We start from the raw sequence: 22,349 nt of genomic DNA, 5'->3' as shown, positions 1-22,349 counted from the left end.
ACAGCTAAATTTCCCTGTATCCCATTCCTCCTGACCTTCTGAATGAGCGTACCATGGGGAACTTTGTCAATGCCTTGCTGAAATCCATGTACACCGCATCCACAGCTCGACCCTCATCAACTTTTCTAGTCACATCCTCAAAGAACTCGATAAGGTTTGTGAGGCATGACCTGCTCCTCACAAAGCCGTGTTGACTGCATTTAATCAAGCCATGCTCTTCCAGATGGTCATAAATTCTATCCCTCAGAATCCTTTCTAACACCTTTCAGACGACAGACGTGAGACTTACTGGTCTGTAATTGCCGGGTATTTCCCTATTTCCTTTCTTGAAGAGAGGAATTACATTTGCCTCTCTCCAGTCCTCAGGTACGACTCCAGTGGAGAGCGAGGATGAAAAGATCTTCGCAAGTGGCGAAGCAGTTGCATTTCTCGTTTCCCAAAGAAGCCGAGGACAAATCTGGTCCAGGCCTGGCGACTTGTCAATCTTAACATTTGACAAACTTTTCAGCATATCAGCTTCCTCTATCTCTATCCATTTCAGCATGCACACCTGCTCTTCAAAGGTTTCATTCACTACAAAGTTTGTTTCTTTCATAAAGACAGAAGCAAAAAACTCATTTAGGGTTTCACCTACATCGTCAGACTCCACACACAAATTCCCTATGCTATCCCTGATCGGGCATGATGTGGGTATAGAAATCAGAGAGAAGAGCTGTGTGATGCTTAAATGTATCCCATGGCTGTTGAGTGGGTCAAAAAAAGAAATAGGGGTGCTGGCAATTTTCAGTTCTTATTTGGTCACAAGGGATGTGCCAGAGAACTGGAACGCAGCCAATGTGGTACCATTATTCCAAAAGGGAGCAAGGGATTAATCAATCCAGGTCAGTCACACAAACTTCACTGATTGGGAAACCAGTGAAAGTAATTCGGAGGGGCAGAATTAATCTCTACTTGGAGTGGCAGGGATTAATCAAGAACAATTGGCAAGGTTTTGTTGTCAAGTCTGACCAATTTGATTTGAATATTTTGAAGATAGTGTGTAGATGAGTGCACTGCATTCAATGTGGTTTACTTGGGCTTTAGAAAGGCTTTTGATAAGTTTATGTGAGACTGTTAATAAAGATAAGAGCCCATGGGATCCAAGGAAATTTGGCTGATTAGATCCAGATTAGCTGAGTGGCAGGAACAAAAGATGGAAAATTATATGCTGATTAGCCTAACCTCGGTTATAGGTGAAATTGTAGAATCCATTGTTAAGGATGAGATTTCTAAATTCTTGGAAGTGCAGGGACGAATTAGAACAAGTCAGCATGGATTTAGTAAGGGGAGGTCATGCCTGACAAACCTGTTAGAATTCTTTGAAAATGTAACAAGTAGGATAGACCAGGGAAACCCAGTGGATGTTATCTACCTAGACTTCCAAAAGGCCTTTGATAACGTGCGTCAAGGGAGGCTGCTGAGTAAAGTGAGGGCTCATGGTGTTTGAGGTGAGCTACTGGCATGGATTGAGGATTGGCTGTCTGACAGAAGGCAGAGATTTGGGATAAGAGGTTCTTTTTCAGAATGGCAGTTGGTGACAAGTGGTGTCCCGCAGGGTTCAGTGTTGGGGCCGCAGCTGTTCACTTTATATATTAATGATCTGGATGAAGGGATTGGGGGCATTCTGGTGAAGTTTGCTGATGATATGAAGTTAGGTGGACAGGTAGGTAGTTCTGAGGAGCTGGGGAGGCCACAGAAAGATTTAGACAGTTTGGGAGAATGGTCCAGGAAATGGCTGATGAAAGTCAATGTGAGCAAATGCGAGGTCTTGCACTTTGGGGGAAAAAAGAACACAGGCATGGACTATTTTATAAACGGTGAGAAAATTCATAAAGCCAAAGTACAAAGGGATCTGGGAGTGCTAGTACAGGATTCTCTCAAGGTTGATTTGCAGGTTGAGTCCGTGATTAAGAAAGCAAATGTAATGTTGTCATTTATTTCAAGGAGGTTGGAATGTAAAAGCAGTGATGTGCTGCTGGGACTTTATAAAACTCTGGTTAGGCCCCATTTAGAATACTGTGTCCAGTTTTGTGCCCCACACCTTAGGAAGGACATACTGGGACTGGAGCGTGTCCAGCAAAGATTCACACGAATGATCCCTGGAATGATAGGCCTAAAATACGATGAACTGCTGGGGATCCTGGGATTGTATTCGTTAGAGTTCAGAACTTTGAGGGGAGATCTAGTAGAAACGTAAAAGATAATGCATGGCTTAGAAAGGGTGGACGCTGGGAAATTGTTTCCGTCAGGCGGGGATACCAGGACTCATGGGTACAGCCTTAGAATTAGAGGAGGTCAATTTAAAACAGAAATGAGGAGACATTTCTTCAGCCAGAGACTGGTGGACCTGTGGAATTCACTGCCATGGAGCACAGTGAAGGCCAGGATGTTAAATGTCTTCAAGGCAGAAATGGATAAATTTTTAATCTCACGAGGAATTAAGGGATACGGGGAGAGTGGTGCTGAAATGCCCATCAGCCATGATTGAATGGTGGAGTAGACTTGATGGGCCAAATGGCCTTACTTCCACTCCTGAGACTGGGAATCTGTGTCCAGTGGTGGTCCACTGGAATCAGTGTTGGGGTTCTTGCTGTTTGTGTTGTATATATATATAAATGGTTTAGAGGGTTGATCAGTGAGATTGTGGATAATGTGATAATTAGTGGGGTAGTAAATAGTGAGAAGGGTGCCTCGACTGCAGGAGAATATATCCAGGCTGATTGGTGACAAATGGAATTCAATCTGAATCAGTGTGAGGTGATGCACACTTTTGTCGGACAAACAAGACAAGAGAATACATGAAGAATGATAGAGTGCTGGGAAACAGAGGATCAGCATAACCATGGTTTTCATGTCCATTTGTCCATTTAAGTGACAGGAGAGATAGGTAAAGTGGTTAAGACGATGTGGGGGGTATCTGAGTTTGAGGCATAAGAGCAGAGAAGTTATGATGCAACTGTATAAAAGGTTGGTTAGGCCATAGGCTGTAGTATTGTGTGAAGTTCTGGAATCCAGTGAGAAGGGATGTGATTGTACTGGAGAGGGTGTAAAAGAGACTTACTTGGATGTTGCCTCGGCAGGAGAGTTTTAGTTGTGAAGACTGGGATTGTTGTCCTTGGAGCAGAGGAGATTGCGGGTGGGGTGGGGGGTACATGATTGAGATGTACAAAATAAGTAGCGCATATCAAAGGAAGGAATGTTTTCCTTTGGTGGCAGGCTGAATTACCAGGGACCCATTGATAGAGGGGCACGAGCAGGAGGTTTGGAGGGGGTATGAGAAAAAGACCTCTCACTCAGAAGGTGGTGGCAATCTGCAACTTGCTGTCTGTGAAGCTGGTAGACTTGGAAACCCTCAATATTTAAATAATTAGATGTGCATTTGTGATGCTAAGGCATGGAAGGCTATGGACCTAGTGGGAAATACAATGAGAATAGTTCGGCTGATTGTATTTGACAAGCACAGCCTTGATGGACAGAGGTGCCTTTTACTGTGCAGTAGACCTCTAGGGCAAAGTTGCAGCTTTTATTTTAAATAGACAACTAACTTCACTATGCTAGTGCGGCTCCTGGTTTATCATTGAATCTCTACGGTGGGGGAAGAAGGCCATTTGGCCCATCGAGTCTACACCAACCCTCTGAAGAGCATCGCACCAAGACCCTTACCTTATCCCTGTAACCCTGCATTTCCAGTCGCTAACCCATTTGGCCTGCACATCCCAAGACACTATGGACAATTTAGCATGGCCAATCCACCTAACCTGCAGAGCTTTGGACTATGGGTGGAAACTGGAGCACCCGGAGGAAACTGTCAGATGGGGAGAACATGCAAATTCCACCCAGACAATCAGCTGGGGCTGGAATGAAATCCCGCTCCCTGGCACTATGAGGCAACAGTGTTAACCATCATGCTGCCTGGTTTCTTCATGCTTTAACCTTCTATCTCTCTATCCTCCTCTCAATTTGTTTATCTTCTGACTCCATTTTCCTCTATTGTAATTCAAGTTTTTCTAACGCTATTGCACTTGTCTGTTTCTCAGACACATCTGTGTTTGAGCAATGCCCTAACAATTTCAGCTTTACTTTTGTCCTTGGTTAAACCCAATTCTAACCTCTTTGCTAATTCTAAGTCTTTTCTTTTTTTAAATGTTCTTGGCACATTTGGGTATCATCTTCAACTCCCAGACCCTTGTTAGCAATTTTAAGAGCCATTTCTCTCAGTTTTCATTTAACCAACCACAAGTAACTGAAATTAAACACATTGTCTCACCTACATTTTATTTAAAGATCTAGGGCACTAACCAGCAAGTGTTTAAATCTACTGGGCTTTTCTCATACCCCAAATCTATTCAAAGCTGTCTAAACCTGTACACATCATGGACGAGAGCTCCCAAGTTGTCACGACACAGTGCTAATTTAAACCCCACACACAAGCTCACCTCGCGCCGTAATCTGTTAAATTTTGAGAGACAAAGAACTATCCCAGATGTCACTGTTTAAAGTAAAAGTTAACAATTTTATTCTATAAGACCAACAGAGAACATTAAAACAAGTTATTCACAACACCTTTCTCTGGTCCGATTTTTTTAAAAAAAACACCCTGATTAAGATTTACAAAAAATTAATCACATTTCAAAACCAGTCAGCTTTGTTGATTCTCCTTCGTAGATTTTCCTCTGTAGAATTTCCTCTATATTTTCTTGGGTCGTCATTTCTTCAGTCTTGTGTACAACTTTTCTTATGGACAGGTACCTTTCAGAGAGCTATTCAGCTAGCACTCTGTACTTGTGGGAGCTCTTTGCAGTTCTCCCCTGATTGTTCAAAATGTCCCGTTTTGTAACCCAAAGCATCGGATCATTTCATTGGTTTGATGCCATCCCAAACAGTAAAATTCAAATTCAATTGGATTGTGGTATTTGGGCCATAACTTAAACTGATTGGCTGAATTTGAATTTGTTTTTGTTCCATGGCAATGCAACTCCAGCTATTTGTTTCAACCAACTGTTGCATTTTTATCTTGTTCAGCACAATCTGTGCTTTCAGTCAGTCCTTGCTAGCTCCCTCTCTCTCTTAAAGATACATTACACACCGACACCTTCATAACGATATTAACTTTGTTTCCCTCTCCACTGCTGCCATACCTGTTGAGTTACTCCAATATTTTCTTTTTTATTATTAGGTCTGACCATGGTTTGAAGCTGTGAACTCGTTGTATTCGATAATATTACTTTAAAAATGAATCCTTGACACAAGACTGGCAGCAGACTGAGGTGATTCTTTAAAGGTGTGCAGGATTTTCCCAGAGGGAGAACTTAGAATCTCTGCCAAAACTTTTAAACATGGCTCTAAGATGCAAATTGACTAAGCATTTTTTTTCTTAACTTGTATCACCTGTTCCTATGTTGCTGAACTTTGATGCAGAGGTCCAGAGATGCTACCAACTACAGGAAGAAAATGAAGTCTTAAGGCAGAAGGTATTACGTTGTTTTATTGAGCTTCTGAGAGGTTTTTGAGTTCCTGAGTGTCGGTGAGACTCAGGTTAGAGCTGAAAATGTGTTGCTGGAAAAGCGCAGCAGGTCAGGCAGCATCAGGGAACAGGAGAATCGACGTTTCGGGCATAAGCCCTTCTCAGGTTAGGTAAAGACAGGTGAAAGAGAAGGTGGAAAGCCTTTATTTTGGGCTGATGAGCCTCAGGTTGAATGAATCTGGCACCGGGATGGAAATTCAAAGATCAAGTTATCTTTTACTCCCAATCTGATAGAAACTTTGGGCAATCTGACAGTTGCTGTTGTTTCCAGTTCTCGGCAATGTGCTTTCACTGTGAGGCATACCAGCAAACAGTCTCGTGAATGGTGACTTTTTTCACCTTAGTGTTCTACCAGTTTTTATTGGAGGCTGGAGAATCCGTGCAATTGTTTGTCAGGGTGCTTATTCTTTGTGCTTGTCTCCAGGGCACTTATGTTTTTCAAGCGACATTGGAAACTTAATAGTTATCAGTTTTACTGTAAAGTATGTGCTGTTTTTATTTCCTAAGTTTTCTTGTTGTCGTCAGTTGTTTGCTGCACAAGCCGAGCCAAGACTGAGGAAAGAAGAGGAGATGATTCACCACAAATTGCCTCCTTACATTCAGAACATGGACCGACTGGGGGATTCAGAACTGTGAGTACCGTCACTAAAGATCAATACTGAGGTTTGTCTCGATAAGCTTTTAATCATAGAACAATCCAAAGCATCGTTCCACATTATTGAATCTGGGGCAATGCACACTTCCCTCCACATGTCCAAACCTGCCCCACCCATCATTTGTCATTCCTTTGACTGCATTGTAAAATATTCTTGGAAACATTGAGTCCTGTGTAATCCATTAATGCACAAAGTACATTGCATCCATTGTCACACTTCACGTGATGACAGTTGTTAATATACAGGGTGGCTCCAATATATGAGCACTCATACTGACAAAAGCAATCCATAATGGGGGTGTAATTTTACAGAACCAATGTATAAACATTTTCTGTATTTACAAACAGCTATTTTGTGATGTCCTGTGTTGTGTTCCAATCTGTCTACAAGTGACTTGAAAATGGACTCTGTTTGCAAGCTGGAACTGAGTGTAGTAACAGTTTCTGTTCTTATCAGTTTAATATCTGATATGTCTCTTATCTGAGGACCATACATTGTGATTTTTGCAGTAGGGACATAGAATGGGGCATTTCTCAGTCCACTTTATGCATCAGCCAGGTATTATAGTGCTGTTGGGAAAGGGGCTGTTATGGTACAGCGGTAATTTTGCTGCTCTGATTCAGGAGGCCTGGGTTACAGTTCCACCCGCTCCAGAGGTGTGTCACAGCATTTCTAAACAAGTTGAGTAGAAAATATCTAGATGTACATTATCCAAATTATTTAAATTTTTTTTAAAAGTAATTTTAGAACAGTGCAGCACAGGGACAGGCCCTTCGTTCCTCTGAACAATCGTCAAAACATTTTGCCCTTTCATACAAAAGCATGTTCCCTTTCTCTTCATGTATTCATCCAGGTGCTTCTTAAATGCTGCTATTGTGTCTGCTTCCACCACCACTTCTGGCAGAACGTTATAGGCACTCATCACCCTTGCACATCTCTCTCAAACTCAAACCCTCTCCAGCACCTCCAACCTCCAGCACCCTAGTAATTGATCCTTCCACCCGGGAAAACACATCCGTACTTTTCACTCTGTCCATACCATTCATAATTTTATAAACTTCTTTCAGGTCATCTCTCAGCCTCCTGTGTTTCACCGAAAACAAACTCAGCTTATACAACTTTTCTTTTTAGCTAAACTCCACCATGCAAGACACCATCCTCGTAAAACCTTTCTGTACCATGCCCAAAGCATCCATTTCCTTCTGATATTGTGGTGACCAGAACTGTATGAAATTTTCTTTCTGTTTGAAGGTTTTGACATATTGCTGTTGTCCAGTCCCTTGGACATGTTTCTTCATTTTATGTGTGGGTCAATCTACTTTTTATGTGGAATGACAATCACGTGAAAAATTCAGTTTTCTCACATCCTCATTCTTCATCCACACATGTGGCTTCCAGGTTCTGACAGTGGGTCCCTCGAACTCTGACAGGATTTGCCCCACCCAACCACAGGAGCACAGGCATTTACTGTTATACTGATATCCGATAACGTCGGCCAGGTTGCAAATTGAACCTGGGCTCAGCTCAGCTTCTTTATCTTTAGATTGCACTTTTTATTCTCTTGCATCTTTAGTATGAAATCACCTTGTGTTGTTGGAATTTTAAACCAGTCTTGCTCTGTAATCTTTCAATTATTTGCACTGATGCATTTTTGGTTTCGCTTTGCAGCCTGGTCATGAGTCAAGTTCTTGGCCTGTGTCGTACATGGAGTCAGTCACAATGAAGTTGTGCTTTTAAGCTTGGACTAACTTTGCTGTTTATTTGCAGAGAATTGATGTCCAGTCAGAGGACCTCGTCAGTGATGTCATCTCAGAGTAAAGCTGGCTCGTTTCTGTCATTGTTGCTCCCACAAAGCAAGAAACCTTCAGGAAAAGGCCAGGTGTACCCAGGGCCTTCGCAGTCATGTCAGAGTCCTGTGTTATCTGGAAAGAGAGATGGTGCCAATAATCAGGTATTGACAGTTTGTGCCAACCCCATTTGCTGTTCAATGTTCTACAATCCAATCTTGAACCTGCTTCAGGAAGTTGCTTTGTTTGTTGTTACTATTGTTCAGACCACCAAGAATAGAGAGACTTTGGCCCCCAAAGAGGGAAAGGTACTGGTGAACGTGGCTACTGACATCACACTTCCGCAGCGACAGAGGAAGGTACAGGATCATGAGAAAGACCCAAACTTGGTGCAGCAGCGACAGAGGAAGGTGCTAAACCATGAAAAAGAGCGAAAGGAGCTCTTATCCAAACACACTACACAGGTAAAGGACATATTCATCTAATCAGGAGAATTGAATGTAACTTCCAGCAGGTTATCTTCAGTCAAAATAGTTCATGCTGGACTGTTTTGAAGAAATTTTGCATGCTGCTGTAGGATCAGTAAGGTGTACTGCATTGCAGTCAGCATGCTACCTCCAGGCTGAATTCCGAATTAGCCACAACACGAAGAGATGATGCCACTTAACTGTCTCTGTGGTTTCTAGCTCTCCACACAACTGCTTATCATCCCACTATCCCGGCAAGTCATTAACACAATTCTGGAAGGTTTCTACTGTTTTAATTTGCACCATGCAATGGGATCATGGCATGTCCACTTTCCAGTCCTTTCCCTTTAATCATTGATTGTGAATTTATCTATGTCAGCCTTGAATATAAACAAGGAGTCTGCCAATTCAGCTGTCTATAGCAAGGAGCTCCAAAGACACTCAAACTTCTGAAAGAAGAAAATCCTCCTCATCTTCTTAAAATGGCACCCTTTATTTCTCTGGCTACAATCCTTGGTCCGAGAGTCGCCCCTGAGGAGAATTATCCTCTCACCCCTCTAAGATCCAGCACCAGCACCTTGTACAGTTGCAGCAAGACTTACCCACTTAGCTGACACTCCAAGCTTATTGAAATAAGGGCCAACATTCGTTTGCCTTTCGATTATGTTCTAACATTTTCTGTTTCATGCACAACTGTGCACAAGTCCCTTTATTTTGCAGCTTTCCGCAGTTTTTCGCCAATTAAATAATACTCTGTTCTCTTCTCCCTTCCAAAATGAAAAGTTACTCCATTTGCTAACACTTTGCTCACTTACTTAATCTATTAGTACTTCTCTGCAAGTTCTTTGCTTCCCTCTCGGGACTTACCTTTCCACCTATTTTTGTCATATGCAAATGTGGCTGCAATACATGTGCTTCCTTCCTCCAAGTCGTGAAGGTATATTGTAAACAATTGTGGACACAGCAGTGATCCCTATCAAATCCCATTGATCACAGGTTGCCAACCTGAAAAAAAGACCCTTATCTCTATTCATAGTTTCCTGCCTTTAAGTCAGATCTCTATCCATATACTACCTCCAACACCATGGACTGTTATCTTATGCCAAAAAACTATTGTGAGGAACCTTGCCAAATGCCTTCTAGATTTTCAAATACAACACATCGACTGATGCTACTCTATCCACTCTCCTTGAAATTTCCTCAACGAGCACTTAATAAATAACAAGCATGATTCAAAATTATGGACCAGGCCAGACCCCCTCAACACATGTCAAGGAGGCAGCTCAGACCCTAACTTTCTAGTTGTTTTAAGTAGATGTAAAGTGGATATTCCAGGAGTAATGCAACTGGCCCAACCACTCAGTTTTAAACAAAACAGAACTTATTTACACGTGAACAGAATGTAGAATAACATATTTTACCCGAAAAGCCAATCGACTCTATCGCAGTTTAATGATACTATTCCAAATCACTTGCAACATCCCATAAACACACCTTGGCTAACAGGTAAATTCAAAAACAGGTTCTTGCAGGAGAGGAATCACAAGGAGAGCAAGGATCAGCATGGAACTGGTTCTTTGAGTTCCCAGCTAAAACTTGACCAGCAGCTGCAAGCAAACCAGACTGGAAGAACTGGCCACTCCCCTTTCAATTTACAAGTGTTTTTTAAAAAAAACTTAAAAGCTTTTTCAAATAGGTATTTCCAGACATATTGGAACCTCTACCTTTATGACCCCTTTGGGGAAAAAAAGCCAAGTGCAAAAGAAGCTTGTTAAAGGAGCAGCATCATCACATCTCCCTTTAATGATCATGCTGACTCTGCTTGATTAGATTATGATTTTCAAAATGTTCTGCTATTACTTCCTTAATGATTGATTCCAATTTTTTTTCTAACACTTTCTGCCTCCCTCCATTTTTGAATAGGTATGTCACGTTAGCAGTTTTCCAATCCTCTGTTACTTCTCCAGAATCCAAGGATTTGGGGAAATTTCACATAATTCATGCACTATCAGTGGCTGTTAAGTTCAGCTTGCTTGACGTAATTCTCTGATCATTCTTCACAAGTGGACTAACTTCAGAAAGTGCTATTCATCACAGCCTTACAGCCAAGCCTGATCCTGCTCAGTGCTATTGGCTTGGATAGTGTTAGAGGCAGTCATGACTGAAATTTACTGTATGCATTGAAGCTAATTAATGTGACTTATCAAACCTCAGGAGTTGGGAATGCCTCATTATAAATGGGACTTGGGATCCTCTGGTGAGTTCTGACTCTCTGTACTATAAAGGGAAAAAGGTCACATTAGTATCTGAGTGTCTAAGAAGTTATTTTATTTATCCCAATGTTAATGAGTGCAAACTTCATTGATATCTAATTGCATCCAGGGTATGGAGAAAAGCACTGAGCCTGGCTGCACTGAGATGGATATTCCCAGCAGCCCTGAAATGGCTGTGGATCAACTTGACTCTCCAACAAAACTGAGCAAGTGTAGCCTGGAGCGCAAGACTGAGCAGCCTTTCATAGTGCTGAGTCAGGAAGAATATGCAGAACATCACTCCTCCATCATGTATTGTGGGTGAGTGGTGTTACAGTTGTGTCCGTGTATCACATGCATTTTATAGCTTGTCAGCTTTCTGAAATTCTCCCTTAAAGTAATGTTTTACATAAGCACTCAATTTGTCAGTAATAACAAAATTATAACTGTTGAGTTCTTTTCGGAGGTGTTTATTGTGTATGGGCTTCATAAATTCACACACAACTGAGAGTCGACTGTTCTCTCCACATAATTTCTATATAGGAACCTGTCATGCTAACATGATTGAATAGTGTGTAATAGTCCATAGAATCCCTACATAAAGTCCTTACAGAGTGGAAACAGGTCCTTCGGCCCAACGAGTCCATACCAACCCCCCCAAAGAGTAACACACCCAGACCCATTCCCCTATCCTATTATCCAATTATGACTATTGCACCTAACCTACACATCACTGAACTCTATGGACAACTTAGTATGGTCAATTCGCCTTTGGATTGTGGGAGGCAACTGAAGCACCCAGAGGAAACCCATGCAGACGCAGGGAGAAAGTGCAAACTCCACACAGACAGTTGTCCGAGGCTGGATTCGAACCCGGGTCCCTGGTGCTATGAGGCAGCAGTGCTAACCACTGAGCCACCATGCCACCCAAAGTCCTGTGGTGGTGGAGCTGTGACTTTATTCCGAGGGAAGCTAATAGATCATAGATTAATAGATGACTATTCCACGACCTGAGATTGAATAGAAGGATAGGTAAACCAAGTTGCATTCCTCTTGGGTGCTTTAATTAAGCCGAAAATGTGTTGCTGGAAAAGCGCAGCAGGTGAGGCAGCATCCAAGGAACAGGAGAATCGACGTTTCGGGCATAAGCCCTTCTTCAGGAATGAGGAAAGTGTGTCCAGCAGGCTAAGATAAAAGGTAGGGAGGAGGGACTTGGGGGAGGGGCTTTGGAAATGGAGGTCAGGAAGAAGATTGCAGGTTAGGAGTGCTGAGTTCGAGGGATTTGACTGAGACAAGGTGGGGGGAGGGGAAATGAGGAAACTGGAGAAATCTGAGTTCATCCCTTGTGGTTGGAGGGTTCCGTGGCAGAAGATGAGGCGCTCTTCCTCCCTCGAACTCAGCACCGCCTTCCTAACCTGCAATCTCCTTCCTGACCTCTCCACCCCCACCCCACTCCGGCCTATCACCCTCACCTTGACCTCCTTCCACCTATCGCAATTCCAACGCCCCTCCCCCAAGTCCCTCCTCCCTACCTTTTATCTTAGCCTGCTGGACACACTTTCCTCATTCCTGAAGAAGGGCTTATGCCCGAAACATTGATTCTCCTGCTCCTTGGATGCTGCCTGACCTGCTGCGCTTTTCCAGCAACACATTTTCAGCTCTGGTCTCCAGCATTTGCAGTCCTCACTTTCTCCTACTTTAATTAAGCCATCTTGCACTTCAATATTTGGCTTCAAATTGTAGGGTGAGAGGTACAGGTGGTGTTTCTTCAAAGCTAGCTCTATTTAATGAAATTATGCAGTGTTCTTGGAGTTGAGATTAATCATGCAGTTAAAGTGAGATTAGTTTAATTGTGTTCTCTGAGGATATGCACCGTTTTGAATGTGTTTCTTTTGTGATTGATTTAGGGTGGATTGCTCTGGCAGGAGAGTTGCAAGTCTGGATATTGATGGAGTGGTTAAAGTGTGGACATTTAACCCCACAATGCAGACTAAGGCCACCATAATGTCAAAATCACAGCTGCTTTCCTTGGAATGGGCTACCAAACCAGACAGATTGGTGAGGAACAATCAACACAATTTGGCTATTTCTCTCAGCTACTGCTTCTTTCCAACTGTTCACTCAAATGTAATAGGATGATCTGTTAATAATGGAGTGTGGGCTACAGGGTGGATTGATGCCAAGAGTGACAAAGAGGAGCAGCAGGATGACATACCAATGCAATGATATCAAGGGGTGTACTGTTTCGAGAAACCAAACTGCCAATTACCTCTTAGGGCTGTAGTGCAGTGGCAGAGTATTGAGTGGACTTGATACGGTGCTGCCATGTACTGGATGCTGCACTAACATTAGTGTGTTTCTCATTATTCCTGTACAGTCCTGCTGTGTACTGGTTATTGCACTATCTGCAATGTGTTTATCACCATCGCTGTACTTTAAAGTGCTACATTATACTGGTTACTACACTAAGTTGCAAGGGTGGACCTATTCCATCGCTTTGTGTACCTTTCCTTCATTGAACTTCTTTACTTGCCCTTGTATTTTGATGCTTACTTGGAACTTCTTTTCTGGCTTTGTAATGTTGACTTGGTAAGGATGGCAGACTTCTTTTCCGTAAGAAGACTCATAAACTAGTTGTTTTTTGTAATGATCTCAGAACTTCATGGTTTAATTTTTAGTGTCCGGAGAATTCCTTGTCGGTTAGTTTATTAGCTATACAACAGTTCAGAAGTGGTGGATATTTCAGTTTCCTTCTAATGTCTTAAAAAGTCTTCTGAGGAATATTGATGTAATTTTTTTGACTCAGTGTTTTGATGGACAAAATATTGGTTACTTGTAGAGAGCACAATATAGTTTGGTTGTCAGCTTTCTACAAGGGTCAGAAGATTTTTTCCATTATAGCCTGCAAATGATATCTTCCCAGCTAAAGACTGTGTGGTGTTCTGAAATCTACATTATTAGCAAGATTGTAACAGGACTGGAGAGGGTGCAGAGATTTATCAGGATGTTATCTGGGTTGGAGATATTTATGAAGAGAAATTGGACAGACTGGGGTTGTTTTCCTTAGAGAAGACTGAGGAGGGACAGGATTGAGATGTAAAAAATTGAGGGGCAGAGATAAGGTAGACAGGAAGAAAAATTTCCACTTGGAGGGATCAATAACCATGGAGTATAGATTTAAGATAAGGGACAGAAGATTTAGAAGAGATGTGAGGTAAATCTTTTTCATTCAGAGGATGGTGAGAATCTGGAATGCTTTGCCTTTGAGAGGAATGAACTCTCATAACTTCAAGTATTTGGATATGTACTTGCAGTGCTCAGGCATACAAAGCTATGGGCCTTGGAATTACAATAATTAGGTGGTTGCTTTTGACCAGCGCAGACTTACAGTCGCAGAGATGTACAGCATGGAAACAGACCCTTCAGTCCAACCCATCCATGCCGACCAGATATCCCAACCCAATCTAGTCCCACCTGCCAGCACCCAGCCCATATCCCTTCCTATTCATATACCCATCCAAATGCCTCTTAAATGTTGCAATTGTACCAGCCTCCACCACTTCCTCTGGCACTCACTTGATGGATCAAAGGGCCGTTTTCTGTTTCGTGGAACTCTGTGACTCTGACTGCTCTTAATGTCAGCACCTTTTCTGCTGAGCTTACAAACTATATATTTTTGTGTCCAGAGATCAACTATTTCTGCCTCCATAATATCTCATGTTTCCAGCCCTGCATCTGGCTCTACACTGCAAAATACCTTTGTCACCTCCAGACATTGACCCCGTCATAGGCATCACGGGGATGTGGCTGCAGGGCAATCAGGATGCGGAGCTGAATATTCAAGGATATATATCGTTTTGAAAAGATAGGCTGGTGGGCAGTGGAGTAGGGTTGCCTTATTAACAAGAAATGAAATTAAATCAATAGTAAGAAATGAAGTAGGGTCAAATGGTGTAGAATCTGTGTGGATAGAGTTGTGGAACCGCAAAGGTGAAAAAAACCATAGTTGGAGTTGTACAGGCCACCAAACAGTAATCAGGAACTGGGGCACAAGACATGCCAGGAGATAGAAAAGATGTGTAGGAAAGGCAAAGTTCAATTGATTATTTCAATATGCAGACAGTCTGGGAAAATTAGATTGGCAGTGAATTGTAAGTAAAGGAATTTGTGGAATGTCAAAAAGATGGTTTTTTGAGCAGCCTGTAGCGGAGCCTACAAGGAGACAATGTTGTGCAATGAGGCAGACATGGTAAGGGAGCTTAAGATGAAGGAACTCTTAGGAGGCAGTGATCTTAATATGATTGAATTTACTCTGCAATTTGAGAGGGAGAGGATGGAGACAGAGCTAACTGTATTACAGCTGAATAAAGGCAACTAAAGGTATGAGGGAAGAGCTGGTGAGAATTGACTGAAAGAGTAGCCGAGCAGGAAAAACAGTTGAACAGCAATGGAAGGAGTTTCTGGGAGTAATTCAGGAGACACAACAGAGATTCATCCCATGGAAAAAGAAGCATGCCTGACGAGGGAGGTCAGGGATTGCATACAGGCAAAAGAGAAAGCACGTAATGTGGCAAAGGGCAATGGGAAAGCAGTGAACTAGGAAGCTTATAAAGACCAACAGAGGGTAACAAAGAAAGAAATAAGGATGGAAAAGATTAAGTGAGAGTAAGCGAGCCAGTAATATAAAGCAAGACAATAAGAGTTTCTTGAGATATATGAAGGGCAAAGGACAGGCAAAAGTGGACATTGGGCTGCTGGAAAATGACACTGGAGAAATAGTAGTGGGGAACAAGGAAATGGTTGAGGAGCTGAGTAATTGATTCATGTCAATCTTCATGGTGGAAGACATGAGTAATTTCCCAAAAGTTTGAGAGTGAGGGGATGGAGCTGAATATGGTGGCCATCACCAAGGTGAAGGTGCTAGAAAATCTGAATAGCCTAAAGGTAATAAATCACCTGGACCAGATGGACTACACCCCAGAGTTCTAAGGGAGACAGTGGAGGTTAGTGGTGAACTTTCAGGAATCACTAGAGTCAGGGACGGTCCACTAACGTGATACACTTGTTTAAAAAGGGAGTAGGGCAAAAGATTGAAATTACAGACCAATTAGCCAAACCTCGGTCATGGGTTAGATCCGGGAATCCACTTTGAAGGATGAGATTTCTGAGTACTTGGAAGTACATGGTAAAAAATGGCAAAGTCAGTATGGTTTCAATAAGGGGAGGTCATGCCTGACAAATTTGCTAGAATAATCTGCAGGTTGGACCATGGTTGGACTGCAAGACGGCCTTTGACAAGGCTACAGAGTAAAATAAGTGCCTGTGGTGTTAGAGGCAAGATGCTAGTGTGGATAGAAGCATTGCTGTCTGGCAGAAAGCAGGGAGTGGGGATAAAAGGGTCTTTCTCGGGATGGCAGCTGGTGACAAGCGGTGTTCCGCAAGGCTCAGTGTTGGGATCATAACTTTACACTTTATACATTAGCCATCCAGATGAAGGAACTGAGGACCTTCTGGCTCAGTTTGCAAATGATACAAATCTATATATAGAGGGACGAGTAGCATTGAGAAGGCGGGATGGCTGCAGAAGGATTTGGACAGGTTAGGGGAGTGAGATTCCTGAGGAAGGGCTTATGCCCAAAACGTCGATTCTCCTGCTCCTTGGATGCTGCCTGACCTGCTGCGCTTTTCCAGCAACACATTTTTCTGCTCTGATCTCCAGCATCTGCAGTCCTCACTTTCTCCTAGGAGAGTGGACAAACAAGTGGCGGATGGAGTACAACGTGGGAAAGTTAGAGGTCATGCATGTTGATAGGAAGAATAGAGGCATGGATTATTTTCTAAATAGGGAGAAAAATCAGAAATTTCATGTGTAAAGAGACTTGGGAGTTCTAATCCAGGGTTCTTGCAAGGTAAACTTGCAGGTTGAGTCAGTAGTTAGGAAGGCAAATGCAATGATGGCATTTATTTTGAGAGGACTTGAATATAAAAGCAGGGATGATCTTCTGAGGCTCTATAAAGCTCGGTCAGACCACATTTGGAGTATTGTGCGCAATATCTCAGGAAAGATGTCCCTGGGACGTGTTCAGAAGAGGTTCACGAGAATGGTCCCAAGAATGAAAAGCTTAGCGTTTGAGGACTGTGGGTACTCAATAGAGTTTAGGATGAGGGGGGATCTAATTGAAACTCTCAGAATACTGAATGACCTGGACGGAGTAGAAGTTTCCATTGTTCAGAGAGACTAGGACCCGAGGGCACAGCCTTAGACCAACAGAGCTTTTTAGAATGGAGATAAGGAGAAACTTCTTCAGCCAGAGAATGGTGAATCTATGGAATTCACTGCCACAGAACTCTGTGGAGGCCAGGTCATTGAGTGTATTTAAGGCTGAGATAGGTAGGTTCTTGATTCTCAAGGGGATTGAGGGTTACATGGAGAAAGCAGGAAACCTATCAGCCATGATTGAATGGTAGAGTAGACTCTTTGGGCTGAATGGTCTAATTTATGCTCCTATGTCTTGTGTTAATATTTTCCCAACCAGCCACTCATTCTTCTTCCTGGATAAGGTTGAAAGCTTGAACCAACACCTAACTCTGATAGTCATATTCTAACATCTGCCAAGTCCTTTTCACCCTTGCGTTTGCTAACCTCCATTGACTCCCATTTCTGGGATTCTCAAATTTTAAAATTCCCATCCTTGTATTTAAATTTCTTTCTGACTTTGTCACAATCTTCTTAACCTTAGAATGCTCTTTATCTTGGCCCCCTGCGATCTCTGTTTTTCTAATATGTGTGTCCTCGAAAAAGCCCCAAGATTTGTCCACCATTGACAGCCATACATTCAGGAATCACACATTGAGAACATCAGGAGTTCCTCTGATTCAGCGTACTTCTAGAATTAAGTTTAATTCCTTCCTTACAATGTTTGATAAATGATACTTGGTAACTAAAATGTTCAAATATATTTTGCATCAATTGTATGTCAAGGCTGAAGAGAAGAAACCCCCACGCTGCCATGGTTTCCTGCATGCTTGGTGTGAATATTGTATCTGTGTTTTAGACCCATTTTTAGTATGAACAGTTACTGAATAGGCAATAGTAATTGAAAGTCGCACTCCATTTCTATTTATTGGATTTTCATCAATTTTCAAGAATGATTTCTGCAATTTGCCAATTTTGAACATCCCAATTAACAATATGTATGCTATAAAAGACTAACTAGGCCTTTCTTAGGGTATTAAATATTGAAACTGCATGTTATAATACAGCAGCTTTTTCAGATATGTATTTCTTCTGCAGTTATTGCTTGGCAGTGGAGTTGGAACAGTTCGACTTTATGATACTGAAGCTAAGAAGAGTCTGTATGAGTTGACAGTTGATGAATCTTACCCTAGGTGAGTACTGGATTAATGTATAAGGGTGTCCTAGCAATAAGAAAATATGCGAGTTTCACTTCTTGTACAGTGACATTTGTGGCTGTGTCTCATTGCCCTTGTGTAGGTGGTAGTGAACTTCCTTTTGAACCATTGCAGCTCATGTGCTGTCAATGCACATGTTAAGGAGGGAATTCCAGAATGTTTACCCAGTGACAGTGAATGAATAGCAATATATTTCCCAGTCAGGATGGTGTGTGACTTCGAGGGGAACTTGCAGGCTGTGATTTTTCCCTGGCATCTTGTTCTTCTAGATGGAAGTGGTCATCGGTATTGAAGTTTTATCTAAGGATATTAGGTGACTTTCTGCAGTGGATATTGTAGATAATACGCACTACTGAGTATTGGTGATGGGCGGAGTTACTTTTTAAAATATGTTTGATGAAATGTTGAAACTCAGTTAACTTTCTGCATCTAAAACTCTATATAACGAAATGTATGAAGGCCAACATACCACTTGCTACCTTCACCACCTGTGTGTTTACTTTTAGCCATTGTTGTACAAGGATACCAATGTCTCTTTGCAGCTCCCCTTTCCCAATTTATTGTGTATCAGATATTCTGCCTCCTGTTTTTGCTACCAAACTGGATAATCTCTCATTTATCCACATTATGCTTGACCTGCCGTACATTTGTGCACTCGGTCAACTTGTCTAAATTTTACTGAAGCATCTTTGCCTCGTCTTTTTGTTTCGCCCTTCCACCCAGCTTTGTGTCATCTGAATCATTAATATATAATATGAGTAGCTGAGATCCAACCATTGATTTCTGTGTTACCCAACTAGTCACTGCCTGCCAGTTGGGGAGGGAAAAAGCACTTTGTTTCCTGCCTGCAAACCATAAAACACAGGAGCAGAACTAGGCCATTTGATCCATCAAGTCTGTTCCGCCATTCAATGAGATCATGACTGGTCTCAATTCTCAGGTCCCTTTCCTGCCTTTTTCCATTCTCGTGATTCCCTTACTGGTCTCTTCCAGCTTTGAATATACTTAATAACCTAGTCTCAACAACTCTCTGCAGTCACGAATTCAAGAGAAGAATTTCTGTTTTGTTATCTTAAATGTACAGCCCTTCTTCTGGGATTATGCCCTCTTGTCCTAGATTCTCCCACAAGGTTACATAACCTTTCCAAATCTACCCTGTCGAATCCCTTAAGAATTTTTTATGCTTAGTCAGGTTACATTGAGTGCAGGGCCATTTTACTTGATCTGTCTCATGAGACAATCCCTCTACACCTGGTATCAGCCTTGTAAAACTGTATTGTTCCAGTGCCAATACATATTTCCTTTGATAAGACATCCAAACTGGTCACATTATTTAGCTGAGGTCTGACTGGTCTCTGGTATAATTTTAGCAAAACCTCTCTAATTTTATACTGAATTCCCTTTGAAATAAATGCCACTGTTCCGTTTGCCTTTCCTGTTGCCTGCTGAACTTAGATGCTGGCTTTTTGTGATTCATGGATGAGTACTCCCAAACTCCTCTGTTCTGTAGTCTTTCTCATTTTAAATAATATTCAGCTCCCCTATTCTTCACTCTATAATGCATAAACTCACATGCCTCTATATTATATTCCATCTGCCAAGTTTTTGCCCACTCATTTAACCTGTCTGTATGCTTCATAGACTTAATGTTTACTTTCTTCATATGAGTCATTAATATACAGTGTAAATAATTGTGGCCCTAGCACTGACCCCTCTTGTCTAACTAGTTACAATTTGTCATCCTGAAAATATCTCTATTCTAACTCTGTCTTCTATTAGTTAGCCCTATTCTCTATCTGTGCTAAATACTGCTTCCAACTTAACTTATTAAGTAGCCTGATGTATGGTACTTGTATTAAGCGATTTCTGAAAATCCATTCTTTGTCATTCTTTGTTCGGTATGCTATCCCCTTCATGAAGCCATGCTGACCTAGCTTAATCGTATTATGTTTTCCAAATGTTCTGTTATTTGCACCTTTTATAATGGGCTGTAATATTTTCTCAGCAGATATTAAGCTAGCTGACCACAATCCCATGCATGTGATTGCATTAATTTTGCATGCTAATCTCTAATTCAGGACCTTTCGCCTTCTGAAAATACACGTAAACCATATCAGCTGGCTCTTTCTTATTAACTCTGCTAGTTACATCCTCAAAAACCTCCATGAGATTTATCAAGTATGGTTTCTCTTTTCTAAATCCTCCAATACCCTAAACCAGTGATGCCTAGTAAAAGACTCCAACTATCCACACTATGTGTCTCAAAAGTTTACATACTTCTATTGCTCACCCTCCGTCTCTGATGCTTGTGCAAAGACAATCCACATTTGTCCAATATCTCCTTATACCTGGTTCACTCCAGTCCAGGCAGTATCCTGGTAAACCACTTTTGCAGTCTCTCCAAAGCCTCCATATCTTTTCTGTAGGTTGACACCCATCACAGCATCCACTTTTTCGAGAAACATTTTCTTAACTACTTTGGGATGCAGATTATCAGGCCCTGCTGGGGATTTATAGGCTTTTAATCAGATCAATTTTCCCAACACCATTTCCCGACTAGTACTGATTTCCTTCCGTTCCCCTCTCTTCCCCCAGATCATGTGTTCCCCAGCTTTTTTGGACAATGTGTCCTCCTTTGTTAAGACAGAAAAAAAATGTGTATTTTGGTTTCACCCATCATAACTTCACCCATTTCTGATTTAAGAGACCTACATTTGTCTTCTCTAATCTTTGTCTTTCACATACCTATAGAAGCTTTTAAAATCAGTTTGTATGTTCCCTGAAAGATTACTCTTATATTCTGATTTTTAACTCTTAATCAATCCCTTTGTGCTCCTTTGTTGAAATCTAAGCTACTCCCAGTCCTCAGGTTTGGTGCGTCTCTGGCCAATTTGAATGCCATCTTCCATAAATCTAATGTTATCCCTGATTTTGTTTAGTAGTTGTCATCTTTCCTGTTTTAATTTAGTGTCAGTCAGGACTGAACAACTGTTGCAGTTCCTCTATATATTCAAAAGTTTGTCATTGTCTGGGAACCCACATCCCTTGAAGTAACATTCACTATATATCATAGCCAGCTCATGCCTCATACTGTCATAGATTCATTTATTTAGATTCAGGACCCTAGTCTCCGAATCAACCATGTCACTCTCCATCTTAGTGACTTCTATTATGTTATGATCATTCTATCCCCAGCACAGCTAGATTGCCAATTATTACTTTGTCATTACACAATATGCAGTGGAAGATTGAAAAACCAACGAGAGAAAAACAATGTGTTGATGCAGAAACCATCCCAAAGACACTCCAGGAATTCTTCCTCCAGGGTATTGAGATTGGCTATAATGCAACAAGGGGTGCGTCGGGTTCCAAGAGATTATATGAATAGATTAGATTCGGACAGTGCCCAACAAGTCCACACTGACCCTCTGAAGAGTAACCCTCTGAAGAGTAGCTCACCCAGACCCATTTCCCTCTAACTAACGCATCTAATCTATGGGCAATTTAGCATGGCCTATTCACCTGACCTGCACATCTTTGGACTGTGGGAGAAAACCGGAGCACCCGGAGGAAACCCATGCAGACACGAGGAGAATGTGCAAACTCCACACAGACAGTTGCCCAAGGCTGGAATTGAACCCGGGACCCTGGTGCTGTGAAGCAGCAGTGCTAACCACTGAGCCACCGTGCCGCCCTAATTGTGATCAATTGTGTCCGTGGATTCTCTAGTCTGAGGTACAGACAGACGTTTCTGTGGCCAGCAGTGAAAAATCAGAATGGTGTGTTGCTTCCCTGATGCCAGGATCAAGGATGTCTCCGAGAGGGTACAGAATGTTCTCACTGGGGAGAGGGGCCAGCAGGAGGTCATTGTCCACATAGGAACCAATGACATTGGAAGAGAAAAGGTTGATATTCTGAAGGGAGATTACAGAGAGTTAGGCAGGAATTTAAAAAGGAGGTCCTCGAGAGTAGTAATATCTGGATTACTCCCAGTGCTACGAGCTAGTGAGGGCAGGAATAGGAGGATAGAGCAGATGAATGCATGGCTGAGGAGCTGGTGTATGGGAGAAGGATTCACATTTTTGGATCATTGGAATCTCTTTTGGGGTAGAAGTGACCTGTACAAGAAGGACGGATTGCAACTAAATTGGAAGGGGACTATCATACTGGCAGGGACATTTGCTAGAACTGCTTGGGAGGATTTAAACTAG

General features: G+C 42.0%; 1 protein-coding gene across 1 annotated transcript in view; it reads left to right on the top strand.

Annotated features, from left to right (window-relative positions):
• The window catches only part of wdr91 (WD repeat domain 91), a 92,635-nt gene that overhangs the window by 7,156 nt on the left and 63,130 nt on the right, over nucleotides 1-22,349 (top strand). The window contains exons 4-10 of the mRNA XM_043716259.1: nucleotides 5,428-5,510; nucleotides 6,089-6,195; nucleotides 7,987-8,170; nucleotides 8,273-8,470; nucleotides 10,856-11,046; nucleotides 12,633-12,783; nucleotides 18,020-18,114. Of these exons, the coding sequence (XP_043572194.1) occupies nucleotides 5,428-5,510; nucleotides 6,089-6,195; nucleotides 7,987-8,170; nucleotides 8,273-8,470; nucleotides 10,856-11,046; nucleotides 12,633-12,783; nucleotides 18,020-18,114 (1,009 nt within the window). The remainder of the gene's footprint in view (nucleotides 1-5,427; nucleotides 5,511-6,088; nucleotides 6,196-7,986; nucleotides 8,171-8,272; nucleotides 8,471-10,855; nucleotides 11,047-12,632; nucleotides 12,784-18,019; nucleotides 18,115-22,349) is intronic.

This window comes from Chiloscyllium plagiosum, chromosome 26 (assembly GCF_004010195.1).
Source record: "Chiloscyllium plagiosum isolate BGI_BamShark_2017 chromosome 26, ASM401019v2, whole genome shotgun sequence".
Lineage (NCBI taxonomy): Eukaryota > Metazoa > Chordata > Chondrichthyes > Orectolobiformes > Hemiscylliidae > Chiloscyllium > Chiloscyllium plagiosum.
Note: the sequence above shows the minus strand (reverse complement) of the source record. Positions and strands in the feature narration are given on the sequence as shown.